The sequence below is a fragment of the Xenopus laevis genome, chromosome 4L (assembly GCF_017654675.1).
Source record: "Xenopus laevis strain J_2021 chromosome 4L, Xenopus_laevis_v10.1, whole genome shotgun sequence".
NCBI lineage: Eukaryota > Metazoa > Chordata > Amphibia > Anura > Pipidae > Xenopus > Xenopus laevis.
This window is the reverse complement of record NC_054377.1, coordinates 24,288,337-24,308,106: the sequence shown is the minus strand read 5'-3', so window position 1 is coordinate 24,308,106 and position 19,770 is coordinate 24,288,337. Positions and strand designations below refer to the sequence as shown.

At 38.9% G+C, this 19,770-nt stretch overlaps 2 protein-coding genes across 3 annotated transcripts in view; both read right to left on the bottom strand.

Annotated features, from left to right (window-relative positions):
• naaladl1.L (N-acetylated alpha-linked acidic dipeptidase-like 1 L homeolog) overlaps positions 1-5,691 on the bottom strand; it is a 39,935-nt gene extending 34,244 nt beyond the window's left edge. Inside the window, exons 1-3 of the mRNA XM_018257565.2 lie at positions 5,359-5,691; positions 3,231-3,403; positions 1,492-1,613 (exon numbers count right to left, since the gene is read on the bottom strand). Coding sequence (XP_018113054.1) covers positions 1,492-1,613; positions 3,231-3,403; positions 5,359-5,561 — 498 coding nt within the window. The 5' untranslated portion in view covers positions 5,562-5,691. The remainder of the gene's footprint in view (positions 1-1,491; positions 1,614-3,230; positions 3,404-5,358) is intronic.
• Positions 5,692-9,293: 3,602 nt separating this feature from the next.
• Positions 9,294-19,154, bottom strand: LOC108713881. 2 transcript variants are annotated; one of them, XM_018257564.2, is made up of 7 exons: positions 17,528-19,154; positions 16,285-16,313; positions 15,993-16,118; positions 13,753-13,807; positions 12,291-12,398; positions 10,996-11,391; positions 9,294-10,371 (listed from the first exon to the last, which is right to left on the bottom strand). In XM_018257564.2, the coding sequence occupies exons 1-7, from the start codon at positions 18,653-18,655 to the stop codon at positions 9,418-9,420; spliced, it is 2,796 nt and encodes a 931-aa protein (XP_018113053.1). In that variant the 5' UTR covers positions 18,656-19,154; the 3' UTR covers positions 9,294-9,417. The 2 variants fall into 2 exon arrangements, with proteins under 2 accessions (XP_018113053.1, XP_041445920.1); XM_041589986.1 differs by having other exon boundaries at positions 15,993-16,115.
• Positions 19,155-19,770: the final 616 nt, after the last annotated feature.

Here is a 19,770-nt window from a genome sequence, read left to right as displayed (position 1 = left end):
ACTATCGGATGACTAATCTCCCCAAATGCCTTTCCTCCGCCAAGAATACAAATCACTGACGGGATGGCATACGAAGCTGCCTGAAGTTACCTCACAAGGAAACTTCAGGTGAATTCAAAAATCTGAAGCGAAGCAAGGGTGCATGGCTGTGATGTTGGGAGCTTTGCTCCATTGGTTTGGTTAAAAGGGTAACAGATATTAGTAAACATGGACGTTTTGGTCAGAGCCTGGACTAACTATATCAATCCAAGTGCCCGTGTGCAATTACATTGATTTCCTACGTTAGTGCTGTGCATCTTTTCACATGTAGTTTGATAATTAAACCGCACGTTGCAGTGCACATTCTAGGGCTGGATTAAATTATAATGATGTCAAACCTGTTGAGCCCTTCACCAAATTAAGGACTGTATAAATCCACTCTGGGCCTATCCATTTGGGCAGCTATGTTCTAGGGTTTTGGCATACTCAGTCAATGCCTATACCAGAGATGCTCTGTAAAGTGCTTTGGCATCTGCATAATCAAATCCCATTTACAGTAACTGAATAGGAAATGCACTGTGTATGGGGGGCATTGGTCAGAAACGTATAAGTCAGCTAGTGTCACCTCTTTTTTCTCCTAGTAACAGAAGAAAAAAACTGAAGCTACAGGATCTGGAATGAAGGAACAAAAGGATCCAGAGTCAGTGTTCCTGACTAAAACTAAGGGAACTACTGCTCAGGTGACTGCTATTCTGCCATATTGGGTTCACCTTTCAAATGAATGGTGTGTAACTTGAAGTGTTTGATCACCCTAGTCCACTGTGAGCAGCTATCACATATCAGAGAAAAATAATATAAATACTTCTTTTTCTATTAACATAAAATAATGTTTCCCCAAATACAGTTGAACTATAGCAACTGGACTTCTATGAGAGCTAAAGCCTGTCAGGAGTAGCTGGGACCCATGGTGCATCTACAGCTAGAGGACTGCAGGCTGGACTTGTCTTGGTATTAGAAGTCCTAAATGAATGCACAAAGCAACAAGCCAACTGGCACAGATTCATATAGCCAATGACTACTCTTATTTTGTGCACAACTGCCATTTATATGTTTTTTATATTTACTGCTCCTGGGCAAACTTAGTGCCTTATGGGGGATAGTGTTTAAAAGTCTCCCCTTAGTTCTGTGACCTGTGACATATTAACAGAAGTCCTCCAATTAATATTCTTAAAATAGGGCATACATTTTCTGTAATTTTGCACTTCATCATTTAGAAGAGCTATATGCCTGCTATTGACTGTAACATGAAGCCAAGTCATTGGACCTAATGGCCATAGATAGTAAAGTCGCGGATTTGGTTTTTGCAAGTTGTTTGGATAATGATGTCCTGTTGGAATCCATTTAATCCTAAACCTGAAAGGTTGAGCCTTTGCACACACATTCGATATATTTTGCTTTTTGTATGTCAAACAAAACAATAGAAGATGGAAAAGCACTTTGTTCTCAGTATACCTTGGGGTTACCACTTGGGGCATAAGCTGCATATGGTTGAACAACCTCAGGATCTTCTTGATCCGGCGTCACATTAGCTTCTGTCAGTCTACAAGTAAATGGGTTCTGACCGTTGTCCGTCACTAGAAGTCATAAGAGGAGAACAGGTTTGTCAATTGAGAAAATCTTCTGCTTGTGTGGATAACATAGACAATGGAATGTCACACATTGGTATCTCTTTTTGTAATATGTGACAAGGAAGTTATACAAGTTATACAAGGTTAAATGTTGAGCAAGACCAAATTTGATCATATTTGTGTTGTTCATCAACCCCTTGGTTGTTGTTCCCAGTGGCCTCAAACAGGTTCTTATTTTTAAATTCCTGACTTGAAGGCAAGTTTTGGTTGCACAAAAAAATGTACTCCCAAACAGAGACTACTGTAGGCTGCCAGTTCATACAGAGGCTACAAAATGGCCAATCACAGCACTTATTTTGCACCACCAAGGAACCTTCATGCTTGTGTTGCTCCCCAACTCTTTTTAAATCTGAATGTTACTCACAGGTAAAAAGGTTGGGGACCTCTGCAATAGATGCTGAATGGCCTGACTGAACTTTTGGTATGATGAAGACATTCTTATGCTAAGACTATTTAAAACTGGTTTTCGTTTTTGCAGTTTTTGATTTGTTCTGCTTTTTGTTCAGAAGCTCTCCAGATTGATATCTATTGATAGGGAGCAATTTACCTATATAAACTTAGGCATCATTGGACATTGGTTCATGCTTCTCTGCAAAGAAGGTGATTCTGTAGGGCTGATTATAGGATTCTGATCCAGAATACACAGATTTTTCTCTAGCTTTATAATGTAAATCTAAATTAGCAGGGACGGAACTAGGGGTAGGCAGATGAGGACCGTATTTGAAGTAGAGCAGACATTCAAGGACCAAACGTCCACACAAATGAAGAAATAAGTATTTTATTTGGTATTTTATGGCATAGCCTTACGCATTTCGTAACTCTACAGACAGTTAATCATAGGCTAAAACTTAGCCTAGAGATATGAAATGCGTAAGGCCATAAAATACTAAATATGCCATAAAATACTAAATATGCCATAAAATACTAAATAAAATATTTGTTTCTTTTACACATCTGTGTGGAGGATTGGCCCTTGAGTGCCTGCTCTACTACAAATACGGTTTGGATTTGCTCCCTTAGCTGAAGGTTCAGGCCAACCTCCTCCTACACTTGGCGAGTTAACCTTTGTGACCTTTTCCACTTTGATAGGCAGATAAGGAACATGCTTAGGGTGCAACACAGGGGGGGGGCTGTGGAAAGGAAACAAGAGGGCTATCATACTCTGTGGTCCCCTCATCCCAGCCAAACCATTGTCTCATATGGTGGCTTTAATATTATATATATATATAAATGTACTGTTTATCATGAGTCGGTCCCTAAGCTCGGGGGAACTAATAGCAGCCCAGAGTATGTGATGAAGAGCTACTGGGGTCATCTTCTGAAGCACCGATCTTCACTGCTAAAGAAGGCAGCAACATTTTTAAACCTTACCTGTCTTTAAATTATATATATAAATATAGAGCCAACTCCTTACTAAAGGGTTATGCAGATAAAAAATATCTTGGCAACATCAGAGACTTTAGTATTAAACAGTGGCAGAATCAATAATGCTATTAACCAGCTCCCAAACACCATTTTCAGGCTGCACTCAATTTCAATAGCATAAACTTTTGCTTAACTTACACACTTTAACAGTGTTTGGCTTGTTCTTATCTGGAAAGGAGAGATAGACATTATATCGTTCTTGCTTAGCATCATCCAGACCATATTCTGCATGATTCCAACGGGCGAGAATCAGTTTCACCAGTTCCTCATCACCAGTAGTTGTGGCCATGTGTGGCTTCTTACTAAGTTCCCTGCAGAAAGAGTAAGGAAAATAATCATATAGTATAGGAGAATTCTGAGGGGAAAAGACAGGGCCTAATAAGAAGGAACATTTTGCTTCTTGATTGTGGATCTTTATGTGGATCATCATATATATCCAACAAACAGAACCTTATATTTTACTTCCTTCATTCATCCATGTCATAACATACAGTATCTAGCTGTGATAAGCCTAAACTTCATTGATGTTTGTTCTTTGTTTGGCAAGAAGCTCATATCTGATTTACTACTGTGGATTTGGTAAAAATAATGTTTGATGCCAATGTTACTAGGTGAGAAACAAACATATAGAAAGGCCAGCATTTTTTTCCAGAAAACGTGACAACCTTTGACCTTCAGTGGCTGTGGCCTAAGGGGAGGTAAGTACTTTGACTGACAACCAACAAGCATTATAAAATAAAACTGTAATGTTACAAACCCCTGTGACATTTTGCACGTTTTAAAAGAACTGTCCCGGGCCAGGTCTTTATGAGAGTAACTTTGTACTATTCCACAAAAGTGGTAATTATGGGTTGGATGGGCAACAACCCCCCCCCCCCACAGTAGCCCAATGGATCAATTTAATTAATAAAGCCCTCCCATCCATTAAACTTACCTACCTAGCAAGAGGTTGCCCTGGAAAATTTGAAAAGGTATGGGACCCATGGCTAGACATTAATCCACTTGAGCTCCCAAAATGCCAGCCAACCAGACCAATCACACATTAAGGCACAATACATCGATCACAGGCAAGGTGTTATGTAGGATCGATATTTGTCATACTAAGCACTGATGACTATGTACTTTATAAACATAAAGGCTCAGGATGCAAGTGCTAGAGCACAGAGAGGAGCAAAATTTACTGAACACTTGCGCCCAAGGACTTTGCCCCATTCTGTATCTTGTGTCGGATTAAAAATGCAGTGTGAAGTGCAGGGTGCAACACTGGTGGGTGCAAGGCAGCCTTGTCTAGGGCTCCTTAACACTCACTCCCCAGCACACATTAGTGGACAGGATAGGGGACTCCAAAATGATGCTGGGTGGCATGGAGTTGGTATGTAGATGTTCTCTAGACTGCGTTACATTGTCTCATTGTGTCTGACATACTGTAAGGACTAAACCATTTTATATATAAAGTGTGCAACCATGTAGGGAACAAGTTTATTAAGTCAAAGTAAAAAAAAAAATAAGATCTCCCCTGTAACAAGCACACTAGGCTATAGGTTCATTACACTGGTCAGGAGACACTTTTCCCATCATAACACTACCAGGGAGGGAGGTGTATAAAAATATGTGGGAGTAGGTGGGAGTTATCTTCACATGGGGAACATAGCAGGTTTGTGATCATATACTAGCAATGAAAACCCACCCCTGTCTTTAAAATCTATGCCCTTTAAAAGATTAACTTACTGGTAAACCATAAGTCTGTAGGATGAATGCAATTGCCTTTGAGTGCTCCCACAACCTATACTGTATTTTAATATTAGACAGCAGAGTTGTGTGTGTATCCTGAATGACGCACAGTTGAAATATATATGTGCAAAAGAGATCATCCTCCTTAATGTTTATAGACGGCAGGGGAGAAGATATTGCTTTTGAGTACAGTAGCTTCTAGTTACCCCATTGCTGTAAATGTTCACTGTGCATAAAAATATCTACCCAATGGACTAACCAGGCAAATAAATCAACTAAGTGAAGCACAGGGACCCTGGTGGGTTGATGACATAAAGGTCCCTACCTAAATGGGGTATGTTTTGTCCATGTTTTTTGTCACTTACACCTTTCTAACATTTGATAACTACAGTATTAATTTAATAAGGAGGCTAATAAATCATGTCAGTATCCTTTTTAACTTATTACAGGTGATATTGTCTTTCTACTGTTAGATGTAGCAATAGTGGATAGAGATTTACCACCCTACGTTACATGTTACATGAATAGTCCTTACTTCAGATGCTCTTCAATTTTCTTATTATCCACTTCCTTCATGAATTCCTTGATAAAAGCTTCATCAACATCTTGAGAAAGTTCCTCCACCCACTCTGGATTGATCGTCTTGGTCTTGGTTATACCAAAGTGACCGATAAGTAACCCAACAGCCAGTAAAACGGCTCCACCAAGGACACCTAATAATATCTTCCACCAGCTCATCCTTCCGAGACCTCTGTAGATAGAATGTCTTACTCAAAACTCCTAGTTTTAAACCCAAGAGATGACCTTGAATCATCATCCTTTAACAGATCTTTAAACAGCCTATTTGCAATTGTTCAAGTTACACATTGTCAGAATTCAATTCTGCAACATTCTAAGGTATAAATATTAAAGAAACCTAATGATCTTTGCCCCCTGGCATGGTTCATAAAGTAAAATCACTGTATTTATTGGAGGGTGCTGTTAGTTTTTATTATACCAAGGGAGGGGGAACGGGTTATATGGTTTAAGAACTATAAAACAGATTAGAAGTATTTATCATGTTTCTTAGTGTTCAGTATACAGTTTTTGACATCTGTACACAGATAATTGTAGTGTACTCCACAGAAAACACTGGGTGGGATAAACTTTTACTGGGTGGGGGAAAACATAGAAAACAAGAAAATATATTGCTCTCCAACCCACCCAGACTACAATAACTGTTTTTTGTTTGTTTTTTTAACATATGCTGTTAGGACTGTGGGCTTCAGCAAACGCAGTGCGCTAGTGATCACTGGACCAGGCTGGCTATCCCAAAAAATCTTCAGGTCAGGCCCAGTCTAGCAATCTGTGGGTTCTGGCAAGATGGGCTGCTGTAAGATGCCATAGAAAGTCACTATTAAGTGGGCTGGTGGGGGTTGTATGGGCCTCTGTGTAGTAGGAATGGCAGGACCTATTTTGAATCCCAGTCCAGTCCTGCTTCAGGTCATGGGTGGGTTCAGGGTGAACTCTCCCTTCTGCTCTCCCCACCGACAACCTCACTAGGGATGTAGCGAACCGCCGCCGATGTGTTCGCGAACGCCGTTCGCGAACACCGGCATAATTTGCGAACTGTTCGCGAACTGTTCGCGAACTTCGATCATCCGAAAATCGTTCGATTCGAACGATCGAAGGATTTTAATCGTTCGATCGAACGATTTTCGTTCGAATCGAACGAAAATCGTTCGATTTTAGCGATCGAATGGTCGAATGGGCGACCGATTTTGACGCGAACGCCTATTGGCGAACGTCGCGCGACGTTCGCGAACTTGCGGCGGACGCGAACAGTCGAAGTTCGCGCGAACTAGTTCGCCGGCGAACAGTTCGCTACATCCCTAAACCTCACGCTGCTGACTTCTGGCAGACACCTCGGAGTTCCATGACCTGTATAAAAACCTTCAGCCTCGTGTTTTTATATGGTCATGGAACTCCTCGGAAACTTATAATATCCTTATATTTTACAAGAGGGGGTACTGTATTCACTCTATTATATAGCCTCCCTCAGCCCTCTTAGGTCTCACTCAGCTGTCCCCCTATCCTTCCTCCAACTTGCATGTCAGTGACAAACGCAAGTTAGGGAGCACAGGCCAATATAAGGGACAACCAAACCCTGTACTATGGCAGGTAGTAAAGACAGGAATTCCTTGTGCCCACCTACATTGCAGTCTGCACCTTGTGCAGGATCTTTTTCCCGGTGCAAGGTGCAGACGAGTGTTTTTTAAATGAGCAATAAGGGACATGCTTTAGTTCCACTTAGTGCTCGTGCATCTTGGGTCTCAGTAAACGATGCCAAGAGATGCTTTCATTTTGTGATTGTAATAAGTATGTAAGAAATCCGCTGGACCAGCACCAAGTTTCAGAAATACTGCCATAAACCACAATAATATAAATCTGCTAATGAAGTAGCATGAGTTTAACAGTGGTTAAACCCTCCATGTAGACCTTGCAATTTGCAATGGCTAGAGACTCTTAATTATATATGTTTTGGGAAGAAATGTCTTTTTTTTTATATATTACCTGTATGTGTGAATAGTGTATTTTGCTGAGTTGAATATACTGTAGCAAACACAAGAGTGGATTTTATTTTATGAGAACAGGATGATTAGTAGTTTATTCCTCAAAATAAATAAGGAGGAAGACATCTCTCCTATTTCAATCTAATCTTGCCTATTGCAATCTAATCGTAAAAGTAATCGATACAGCTATCACACTAAACAATAATTTCACTGTTATATAATAAACACATCAAGCAGTAAATGAGAGAAGTCAGAGAGAATATATAACTACATCATTCAAGGAAGATTAAGAATATACCCTATGACCCCGCAGTCACTAGAGAGATTGCAACATATACAGTATACAGAGTAATTCAAACTCTCTGGAATTCAGGAGCATAACTACACCAAAAGTAGACCGGTAGCATCTGCAGTGCTCACGAGTGCAGGGGAGCCCTGCCTGATGCATTCTTTAATTATATGTTTGTGAAACAGGACATTTTTCATTATTTTTGGTGCACTAAAAAATGTTGCTCTGAGACCTAGTATCTTCTGGTTACCCAGAGCTGGTAAACACAATGTAAAAGAAGACATTTTTATTTTTACTATCACTTGAAAACCTTCCCCCTACCCATAATAACTACTATGTTTAAAGATACCTAGTAGAGACAACCCTGTCTACCAGGAGGTATGGGGGGCCCTCAGACTGATAAGTTGTTTCATAAAAATATGTTTATGATAAATGTCTTATTCCCAATGTTAGGGAGTAGGGTTACCACCTTTTACCTGTGTTGGGGGTTATTGCATTATTTAAGCTCGGCCATACACTATAAGATTTGCATATTTAACAAGATTCCCAAACAAGCGAGACATTGGTGAGAGGACCGCAGCAACTAGCCAATATGGTTCTTGATCCCACTTGAAATTCAAACCTGTCCGATTGACACCCGGACGATTTTCTGCCAGATATTTGTCGGGCCTGTCTGAGTTCCCCATGAATCAGTCCAAAGGAATCATTCTAAAAGGTGGCCATACATGGAAAGATTTAAGATACTTTATACAAATTCGGCACATTATGTGCCCATGTATGGGCCCCTCCGGCAGGCATCCATGATCTATATCTGACCAAAAGTTATCCAGATGTCGATTGAGCAGGCTTCATTTTCTGTCGGATTGAAGACAGCATTCGCTCATTGATATGGTCTTCACTCTGACTTTTCGTATCCCTAGGGCCAAACAATTTCATTACCACAATGCTATGACTCATTTCTGTCGGAAGAAATGAGTGAATCTTAGTGTATGGCCACCTTTAGACATGATTGGCAGGATTTCAGAATAGTTTGCTCAATGTTGAAAAATGCTCAGAAGTACTGAACAGGGCAGACCCTTAAAAAACTGTACTATCCTCTTGTAAATCATATACGTGGCAACTATATAAGGAGGCTTAAAATTATTTTGGTGAGGGGCCAGTAACTTCTCATTACACCACTAATTATTGAAAAGGCTTCCACACCCACACATACTCACTATTCTACTTATCAATTTGGCTCATGGCTGTTGGTGTTGAATAAGAACGGAGCATACAGTAAGCAGCCATGTTTTACAAAGAATGCTGGAATAGTAGGTGAGACTCAATGACCCCCAATCTGGACAGAGAAGTCCCATTGTGTAAGGAACTTCACCTCTTCATCCAAATTATAGGTGTATCATTACATAAATATCTATGAAGGTTAAAAAAATGACTTTTGCACATGTTAGTAATAGTCTCTAATGAATATATGCCTCCATCTGTGGAATGTTGAGCACTGTTAATGAACATTCACAAGGCATTATATATATATATATATATATATATATATATATATATATATATATATATATATATATATATATATATATATATATATATATATATATATATATATATATATATATCATGATAAGCATTGTCTGTTTTTACCCAGAAAAACGTATAGAAAAGTTCACTGAAGTTCATAAATAATTCTCTACTGGAAATCATAGGACAAATACGGTATGTAAAATACTCCACCATGATAATCCTTTTAAAGCAGGGTTGAATCCAATGAAGTGCTATCACCCAGACCCTGGTCTTCCAACCTAGTAGCCATACACTTGGACTTTATGGTTAGCTGACCTTTTCCATTGTGTTCATCACTGTTGAGTGTGTAGAAATGCACGGTCTTCTCTTTTCTGGGCTTCTTTTCTGTACCTTCTTCTGACCATGAACTCTGGTGTGAGCCTTGGTAATCCCAGGCTTTGATGATAGGTTCAGATCCTGTAGGGCTTCGGAGAGCATATGCAGTCATAGCATTATTATTGTGATATTCAGAGATATTTCCAGGAGTGGAAACAGACACTAAAGGGTGAAGGAACTCTGATTTAGACTGATTGGATCCCTCTTGTACCCCTACTGGACTAAAACGTGTTTCCTCCACTGTTTTGGGGGAAGGGTAACTGTTTCTTCCACTTCTTGGAAGAGAGGACCTTTTAGCAGGTAGTTGTGGCATTCTGGGGTCAACCATGTGACTTCGATGGTATGGATCATCTCTACTGTGATGCAAAGGGCTTGGGGAAGAAGAAGGACTTTTATTGTGAGAGGTTCTAGTTGAAAGCTTTAAGGCATCTTTGCTTTGACATGTGCTGGACACATTTTTGGGATTTGATCTGGGAACAAGTTCTGTGTTGTTTTTGTCAGCTTTTACAGCTTTAGCAACAGTCTGTGTGGCATCAGTGATGGGCAACCCAGCCATGTTCTGGGCTGTAGAATGCTTATCAAAGGGAGATGTGAAACCTAGAAATGTATCAAGTATCTTTTGTGCAGATTGGTAGTCGAATGAGGGCCCTTGAGACAACATCTGACCCCAGCCAAGTGTGGCGTCATCTCCTGAACTTTCAGAACTGCTAATTCTGGTACAGTGGCTATGTAAGTGATGAGTTGGCAGAAGATTTGAAAGAGAAAGATTGGCCATTCTTTGCTTGACTCTGGTCTCACCATCCTGTTGGGAAGATAAAAAATAATATTCTAATTTTAGATTTAAATGCTTGTAGTTATCTTTGAAGCTACCTAAAGCAAACATTATAGTTTAAAATGGAATACAGCTAGATATGCTGTATTTTTTATACCAAACTTTTTGTATCAGGCCAGTTCAGCAGTCATATAACAGTGAAGAACCAATGCTTCATGGAAGCTTCAAATCTTCTGAAGATGCTAGGCGAACCATTGGGTGTCAGTGGAAATGCACATTAAACATTAGCATTGTATTATGAATTTAAATTGTTTTAAATTTATATGTTAAGGTATCAGAATGGAGAGCTGTAGGAGGTGTTTTTTTTGGCACAGATCTGTGGAGCCTTGAGCTGGTACAGAAGCTCATAACAGAGCATTTTTCCTTTGAGCAATATTAAAAAAAAGCCCATGATTTGTTAGAAAAGGACCACATCTATATTTGGCTCAGATGGCGCACCATAGATGTTTATATAATCAGTATTGATTGAAAAGCCAGTACATTGACTCATTCATGTAATCATCTCAAATTCTTCTGTGCTCATTCTTTATAATCATAATTTTCATAATATGCCAGACAAAAATGATTGAAGCTGTTACAGTAACTGGATCTTACGTATGAGTTAGCTTCGTCTTTTCTGTCTTCCGAAAAACTCTCTCCGAGATTAGGAAAGCGAGGAGAAAGCAGTTTATAACTAGGCAGAGTATCTTCTAAGCTGCATTCACTCTCAGTGGAGCTATAGAGGGATTGCAGGATGGGGAACGACTTGTCTGCTGGGCTCCAAGGGGCGAAAGCAGTCAGACGTGGTTCAGCTGGTACCTTCACTATCTCCTTTTCTACTTTGCTTTGTAAACCTTTCCCAGATATATCCTGAGGAGAGGCCTCTGAAAAGATTCTAGTGGAGATTACATTCTGAGATGTTTGCACTTGGCTGCTGCCATCAGGAGATTGCTGAGAGGCAGTAACTTTTTCCAGCATATTTGGAGGTAAATTGGCAAGTAAAGAAGAGACCTGGAACAACATATAATGGAAAAGAAATCTTCAGATTTTAATAATGCATAGGTATTAAAATAATAATAATAGATGCTGAATTACTTTCTTTAAATTATTACATGATAGGAACAAATACAAAGTGAAAATAAAGGTATAGAGCCTTCTAACTAGGAATACACAACAAACGTTTGTTGATGCAGAGTTCTAAACTTCATTGGTTTGTCTGGTCTGCATCAACAAACTTTTAAGATACAAAAAAATTTACTAAGGGCTTTACTAAGGGCACAGTGAGTTTTTCCCCCAGATTATAACAAAGCAGTGTTCCAGCTACAGTAAAGAAAATGTAATTAAAATAATAATAATAATATGATGTCATTATGTGACAACAGTGTCCCAGTAACAAGGCAGCAGGTTATAGAGAACCTGGCAACACCAAACTGTTTTTCAGCCAAATGGTTTCATGACAGCAGCAATAACAGGCTGTTATCTTCCCATTCCATGTTTTATGACGTTCTGTTAATTGATTTCCAAGACTATTATTACTCGAGAATGCTTCTATGTTATCAGCCCTACCCATCAGTTATGATTCAATCAAAGATACTTATTGCATTTATTTACGTTTAAATTTATTTAAATTTGATAGAAGCAGTGTTGGATTGGCCCCATAACTCAGTGAATTAGGTTATTGTTTGTTCAGATGATCCCTTTTGTGTATCAGTTGTGTTCCAATCACACCACTGTCTGCTAAATTGTGCACACATGAACTAGTTGTCATACAGTTGAGATTAAATAAATAATCTTCTTAACCTGACCCCAGCATAAGACTGCTGCCAAAAACCCAGTGGTTAGTGGATTAAGAAGGCTATAATTTATGAAACAATAACTATATATAACATTTTTGTATGCGAACATCTTACATTCAATTTTTCCAGAGCACAGATGGTACTTTGGGCCCGGACCAAATGATCAAGGAGCTCGGTGATCTTGTGGTTAAGAGAATCCTTTTCTGTCTCCAGTTTGATTGACTATGGAAACAGGTAATAGAGAAAGTAGGAGATGTCTTTTAAAGAAACTCTGGATGTTAGTAATCACTCATTGACAGTTGTTGGCACTACACAGAAGTAGACCACCTTCTGGCAAGATAAGATAAGGGTTAGGCTAGAATGCATGGAGGAGGACTGTGCATAAAGGAATGCTAAGAACTTAGGGATAATAAATAAGAGCTGAGAATGGAGGTGGGAGAGTAGGTTGCTGCAAACTATTTACGAAGATGTACGCTCTGATGGAAGAAGGCTATTTATGGAGGAAGGTTATGCATTGGGGAATGCTGAGTACTGTGAAAGAATGGAAATGTAGGAGAGCAGGGTGCTGCAAACTGATAGAGAAGGTCTAAACTCTGGTGGAAGAGGGCTATGCATGGAGGAAGGCTATGCATGAACAAATGCGGAGCACTGAGGGAGAATGGAAAGGTAGGAGAGCAGGGTGCTGCAAACTGATAGAAAAGGTCTAAACTCTGGTGGAAGAGGGCTATGCATGGAGGAAGGCTATGCATGAACAAATGCGGAGCACTGAGGGAGAATGGAAAGGTAGGAGAGCAGGGTGCTGCAAACTGATTGAGAAGGTCTAAGCTCTGATGGAAGAGGGTTGTATATGAAGAAAGGCTATGCATGAGCGAATGTGGAGCACTGACGGAGAATGGAAAGGTGGGAGAGCAGGGTGCTGCAACTGCTATTGGCTGCAAACTGCTGCTGTTATTGGCTTTTATATAAATTACAGCTAAAATCGCTACTCTTAACTGTTGGCTTTGCTTATTAATACCCTGACTTTAAATGCAAGAGCACTAAGGTGTGCAAAATTGCACCTTTAATGTTTATTCAGCAACTAGTTGCATCTGGGGCATATGCAGATATAAGTACAGGGCTCCTTTGCACCCAGAGGCCACTAGTGCTTCCTAACTTGCACCAACAAAAACAGACAGTGCTGTATTCATGGGGCAAGCACAGGTCTTTTCTCTTCATTTTGTAATGCTGCTTCATGGTGCAGTGTGGGGCAGGATTTAAAAGTGCAAAAACATGGAGTTTTGTGCCCTTTTTTTGAACATTTGCACATAAACCAGAGACATACAGTATATATATTGGCCCCCAAGAAACACATTAGGGGTCATTTTTTATTTCCTGGGGTGCAAGTGCAAGAATTTGCCCTTTACTGCTCACTTACCAAGCACTTGCACCCCCTTTCTATACATTTTCTATATTGAGAGCTGGATAAACAAATAAAGCAGAGACAAGAGACGCAGACTACCCTTGTCCTTACTACCTGCTGACTTTATTTTTTTTGCACTTAGCACTTGCTTCATATAAAACTCACAGAGCAGCTTACATTGCTTTTCTCTTGGTGATCATTCATCAGAGTGTTAGAAAGCTCATCCACCATCCTGAAAAAAAAGGAAATCAGTGCAATAATATTCCAAAATAAACTTTCTACCCTTTGATGGTTATTGGTGAAAAAGAAGTTATTAGGCAGGAAATGGCAGTGGGTAAAATGCCCTTAGCCGTCTGGCACCATCCGGAATCACGTTATCCAGAAAACTCTGAATTACGAGAAGGCACTCTCCTATAGACTCCATACTATCCAAATAATCCAATTTTTTTAAAGGGGAACTCTTGTGAAAATGAAAATTGAATATAAGCTTCATCATACTGAAATAAGAAACGTTCTAAACACAATCAATTAAAATTCAGTACCATTTCTGAAATAATCAAGTTTATCTCCACTATCCCTCTCTCAGCATCTGTTTCTCTTCATTCTGTCTTCATGCAGGAGTTGGGTGTCAGATATTCATTGACAGTTAGATCCAATGGCCCCCAAAAAGCTCATGAGTTTTTTATGTAAATTATATATATATATATATATATACACTGTATATATATATATATATATATATATATATATATATATATATATATATATATATATATATATATATATATATATAAGGTTATTTCTTGGTATAGCCAAATGGGCATCCTGCTACGCTTATATAAAAGCTTGGCTACCGTTTAATTAAAGTCAAAGGATAATATTTCAACAGTCCAAATAAGAGTAAACAGCACGGTTAGTACGGTAAGTAATAAAAACACAAGCAAAGAAAAGGATTCCTGTGTAGAATAGTCTATTTGAATATTTGAATAAGCATTAATGGAGAAATTAACATTGCTTGTAGAAAGGACAGATTTCCTTATTTTAAAGAGAACTAAACCCATAAAATGAATATGGCTAGAAATGTCATATTTTATATACTGAACTTATTGAACTAGCCCAACGGTTCAGCAACTTTATAGTAGTAATCAGCTCCGGACTGAGAATTAAAATAGGCCCTGGCATTTCAGGTATACAGAGGCCCAATAAGCCCACACAGAGGCCCAAACAGCCACTACAAGCCCACTAAATAGTGACTTTCTATGGAACCTTATAGCAGCCCCTCTGGTTTTTGCCAGAACCCACAGATTGCCAGTCCGGGTCTGGTAGTAATGTTCCAGGCCTTCAAAGTAATTCCCATGTTGGATTTTGTTAGGAGTGTCTGCGACACGCACATGCTCAGTATGCATTGAGCAGCTGTTGAGAAGCCAAGCTTAGGGGTCTTTGTAAATCATCAAGCACAAAAATTTGTCTGTCATATAAGCTGATGCTACAGGATTGATTATTAAATTCTGTGCTGGTTTCTCGGCTGCCAAGGTCAATGTTGGCTATACCGCCTGACCGTTTCCATGATCACACTTCATAAAAATTTCTATTTAACCTGCTGGACAAATATTCTCCATTTCAGCAGTGCCACAAATGGTCATCGAAATGCTTGTTTTCATAGTTAAAGGACAAGGAAAGTCTAAAATAAAATAAGGCTAGAAATGCTGTATTTTGTATACTAAACATAAACATGAACTTACTGCACCACAAGCCTAATCAAACAAATGATTTATGCTTTCAAAGTTGGCCACAGGGGGCTGTCATCTTGTAACTTTGTTAAACATCTTTTCAAGACACATGCTCAGTGTGGTCTGGGCTTCTTAGGGATCGTCATAAATTATCAAAACCGGGGAAAAAAACAAAGCAGCTGGAGTTCTGAAAGGCTGGGAAGTAAGGCGGGGGCTCCCCCTGCTGTTCATAAGTATGATTGTTTCCCTGCTCAGCAGTTAGGGACCGTCTGACAATTCCTATCCACAGCAGTAAATGAAGAGAGAATTTCACTGCATACAGTCAGGTTTCTTATAAAAACGGTACACATTTTTTAATTAAAGTATATTGGAGATAGGTTTCTTTTTCATTAAAGAAAATAAAAACGGGATTTTATTTTTTTGCCTTTACATGCCCTTTAAATAGGTAGGGGCATCTGTAATTGCCCTGTGCTTATGCAGTTATAGTTTTGTATGAGACAGTTTTAAGTATATACACACATGAGATAAAGATAATGCCTATTAAAGGCTACTTACAAAAGGCAGGTGATATTGTATATTGGTTTTTGTTCATATTCTGTGCTAGTACCCAGGTATGATCTCTGAAGATTAAGGTAGACAACTCTGCAGATGTTCTACAATATATTTGTTGTTCTACAGGCTTCTCACCTTTTGGATGTATCTCTGAAGTTATCCGTATTTTTTTCAGAGGCCTGGGATGTTACTGAGTCTCGCCACCAATCTGGAGGAGGTATAAGGGGTACTGGTGTGGAATGATCTGGAGTAAATTCACTACTGGAACATAAGGAAGGTAAAAAGAATAAATGTCTCCATTAATGAAAAAAATGGAGACTATAAAACAGAAGCACGAGCAAACAGAGATACAATTACAAACCAACACATGGAAAGGGAAAGAGGTGTACAGTATCCCAAGATACATGAAAAAACTCAAATAACTGACCTGCTTGGTGTTTTATCATCAAATACAGCCTAAGGAGAAAATAGATCCTGATTAATTGTTTAAAAGGCACCAGTAATAAAAAATAGATATGCATTCAGAAAAGAAACATTATTATTGATGTCTAGCAAAGGGAAAAGGATGAGGATCCAATTTGCAATTGGATTTTATTTTTTATTATTTGTGGGTTTTGAGCTATTTAGTTTTTTATTCAGCAGCTCTCCAGTTTGCAATTTCAGCTGGTTGCTAGGGTCCAAATTACCATTGCAACCATGCATTGATTTGAATAAGAGACTGAAATATGAATAGGAGAGGCCTGAATAGAAAGATGATAAACAAAAAAGTAGCAATAGCAATACATTTGAAGGTTTACAGACCATTTGTTGTTTAGCAGCAATAACACTACATTTGTAGCCTTACAGAGCATTCATTTTTTTTAGTTGGGGTCAGCGACCCCCGTTTGAAAACTGGAAAGAGTCAGATAAAGAGGCAAAGAATTCAAAAACTATTAAAAGAAATAATGAAGGCCAATTGAAAGTTGCTTAGAATTAGCCATTCTATAACATACTAAAAGTTAACTTAAAGGGTGAACCACCCCTTTAAACTCTGTAAACTACAGAATGAAGTTACAAGTAAAAGGTGCTTAATTACAGGTATGGAACCCATTATCCATTATAAGGGTTCTTTCTGTAATTTGGATCTTCAAACTTTGTCTACTAAAAATTATTTAAATATTAAATAAACCCAATAGGATTGTTTTCCCCTCTAATAAGAATTAATTATATCTTAGTTGGGATCAAGTACAAGGTGCTATTTTATTATTACAGAGAAAAATGAAATCATTTAGAAATGTTTTAATTATTTGATTAAAATGGATTCTATGGGAGATGGCCTTCCCATAATTGTGAGCTTTCTGGATAACGCATTTCCGAATAACGGATCCCATACCTGTGTCTAGTATCTAGACCTAATGTGAGTTATCATACATTCAAACCTATTTTATGCTTTCTCTATAAACTTTCTGTAATTTGTTGTCCTAATAGAAGGTATTGATGCTAGCCATAAAGCAGATCTAATTCACATGTAGAAATGTAAATTGGCAGAGAAGAAATGTGCTAGTGAAATAATGGGCTCATATGCAATTGTCTAAAGTACCTCGAAGTTAATCCCTTTTATAAACAGAATATATTGTTCCCTTTAATAAAGTAGAAAATATATGCCAGTCACAAGTAAATATGTCACTTACTTTTCCTTTTTTGTGGCCTTCTTTTTTGTCTCTCCCTGTCGGTTCAAAGAGACTCCCACCTTTGGGTTTCTGCTTTGCCCGAACGCCATCATGTTGTCTGTGAATTTCAGTGTTCTTTAGTGCATGCCTTACAGTTGTCACACCAGATCTTGATTCAGCCATTTCCTTATTCCATACCACAGAGGAAGCAGAATCAGGACTTGTACTCAGATCTCGACTCCTTCTTAAGCCTGGTCTGTCTGCAACTGGTATTGACCTAACTGAAGCTACTTCTTTTTCTTTACCCTTCCTCTTGATATCCTGTTGCTGTACTGCTGGTGCATGGTGACCTTTGTTCCCTCTGGAACCTGAACTATCAGTACTTGAGTTTTTCAGTAGTGTATGAGCTCCAGCCTTCTGTCCTTTCACTCCCAAAGAGTTCAGGTTTGAGGGACTTAGCACCTGGACGGTTATCTCATCCAGGAATTTTGAAAATTTTTGCTTTTCCTCCTTGATATTCCTTTTATACATCTTTTGTTCTTTTTGTGTTTCTTTTTCTGACAGCACTTCCATGGACCGTGCTCTACGGCCTCCATTTTTCATATTTCCCGTATAGGTCCCTTTGGCATCAAGGAGACCTCCATCCAGTCCATGCCCAGAAGGGACCTTCAGATTGTTTGATCCAGCACTATGAGCTCCTGTTGAAAGTCTTTCTGTGCTATCTCTTTCAGATCTTCTCGGAACCAGGTTTCCACTGCACTTCCCAGTGAAAACCCTCCTATCATCATCATCATTTCTCCTCCCCTTTCCCACAGTAAGGTCATTACAGGAGCGGGAATGGGGGTCGTGAGAGTGGTATCTTGAGAATCCTTCCCGACCTCTAAAGTTGCATTCTGAAGACCAAGCCGAGGAAGAAGATGGCGATGAGGAGGAAGAGAGAGATTCTGCATAGTAAGGTTCTTGGACTTCATTCCAACCTGATCTCACATTTCCTTGGTCTTTGACTGATCTGCGTAGATCAGGGCGGGGCAATGGGGTGAAGAACTTTTCCATGACTTCCAGCTTCCCAGCTGCCACTTCACAAACACCTTGTTCTTCCCAGGAAGCTCTTGCTTCTGGCAGGCCTATTTTTCTTGTCTTTCTTTGCATATTGATCTCATAAATGTATTTTTTCCCAGTGTTCCTCTAACTGTGCCTCTAACAGAAATGAAATTCATGCCCAAAAGTTCATTAAAGAGAAGCAGAGATCCACTGACGTAGATAATGTAGCTCGTTGACATTAGCTCACGTGGTTGGAAAATGTAACTCATCACAGATGATGAAGAATATTGATTGCATCAGTTAAAAGACCTCAGGGCTCAGCTAACCTAAGTAAGAAATCCATTCCGCTATTACAGTTGACAAGAGATGTTGTATTCCATGATAAAGCATTGTGGCATTTAGTCAATTGTCCACAAAGTAGTAATGTAACCATTACATAATGTTTCTGAGGGGTGTTTTTATTAATGGAAGAATGTGAAGATGGTGAGAATTATTTATTGCCTCTGGAGGGTTAAGCTCCCAACTTTCTTGGATGTTAAAGTAACACCAAAAAATAAAAGTGTTCAAAGGGAATGACAATATAATTTACTGTTACTGGTACAACTGGTGTTTTTGCTTCATAAAGACTACTATACTTTTTATAAACAAGTTTTTGTGTAGCCATGGGGGGCAGCCATTCAAGCACAGGATACACAGTAGATAACAGATACGTTCTGAAGAATCCTATTGTATACTACAGAGCTTCTCTGTTATCTGCGGTGCCTTTTCTCCTTTTTTCAGCTTTGAATGGCTGCCCCCATGGCTACACAGCAGCTTGTTTATTTAAAGTATTTTTGTGTTTCTGAAGCAAACACAATAGTTTTACCAGTGCAACTGTACATTATATTTTCATTACTTTAAGAAACTTTCATTTTTTGGTGTTTCTGTTCCTTTAAATAATAAAAGTGTACAGCCCCAAAAAATAAGTCTGTGTAAGATATATAAAAAATAATCTGCTGTGATATAAAGATATTATAGCATAAGAAATGTTGACTTTTGGGTTCAGGTTCCTATAATAATGGATTCCATACCTGTATTAAATGGGTTGTTCACCTTTAAAGGAGAACTAAACCCGCCTTGTAATAAAAGCCCCTATTAACTTCCTGCCATTGACCCCCTTCCCCTCTCCCTCTCCACACTGTGTCTTAGTTATCAGTTAACAGGAAGCCCCTGAAAAAAACCCT

Coding starts and splice junctions, on each gene's coding strand:
- LOC108713881 (XM_018257564.2), bottom strand. CDS start 18,655: ATGCAAAGAAAGACAAGAAAAATAGGCCTGCCAGAAGCAAGAGCTTCC. Junction 16,314..17,527: donor AAGGCCACAAAAAAGGAAAA/GTAAGTGACATA, acceptor TTTTCTCCTTAG/GCTGTATTTGATGATAAAAC. Junction 11,392..12,290: donor GTGCTCTGGAAAAATTGAAT/GTAAGATGTTCG, acceptor ATGTTGTTCCAG/GTCTCTTCTTTACTTGCCAA.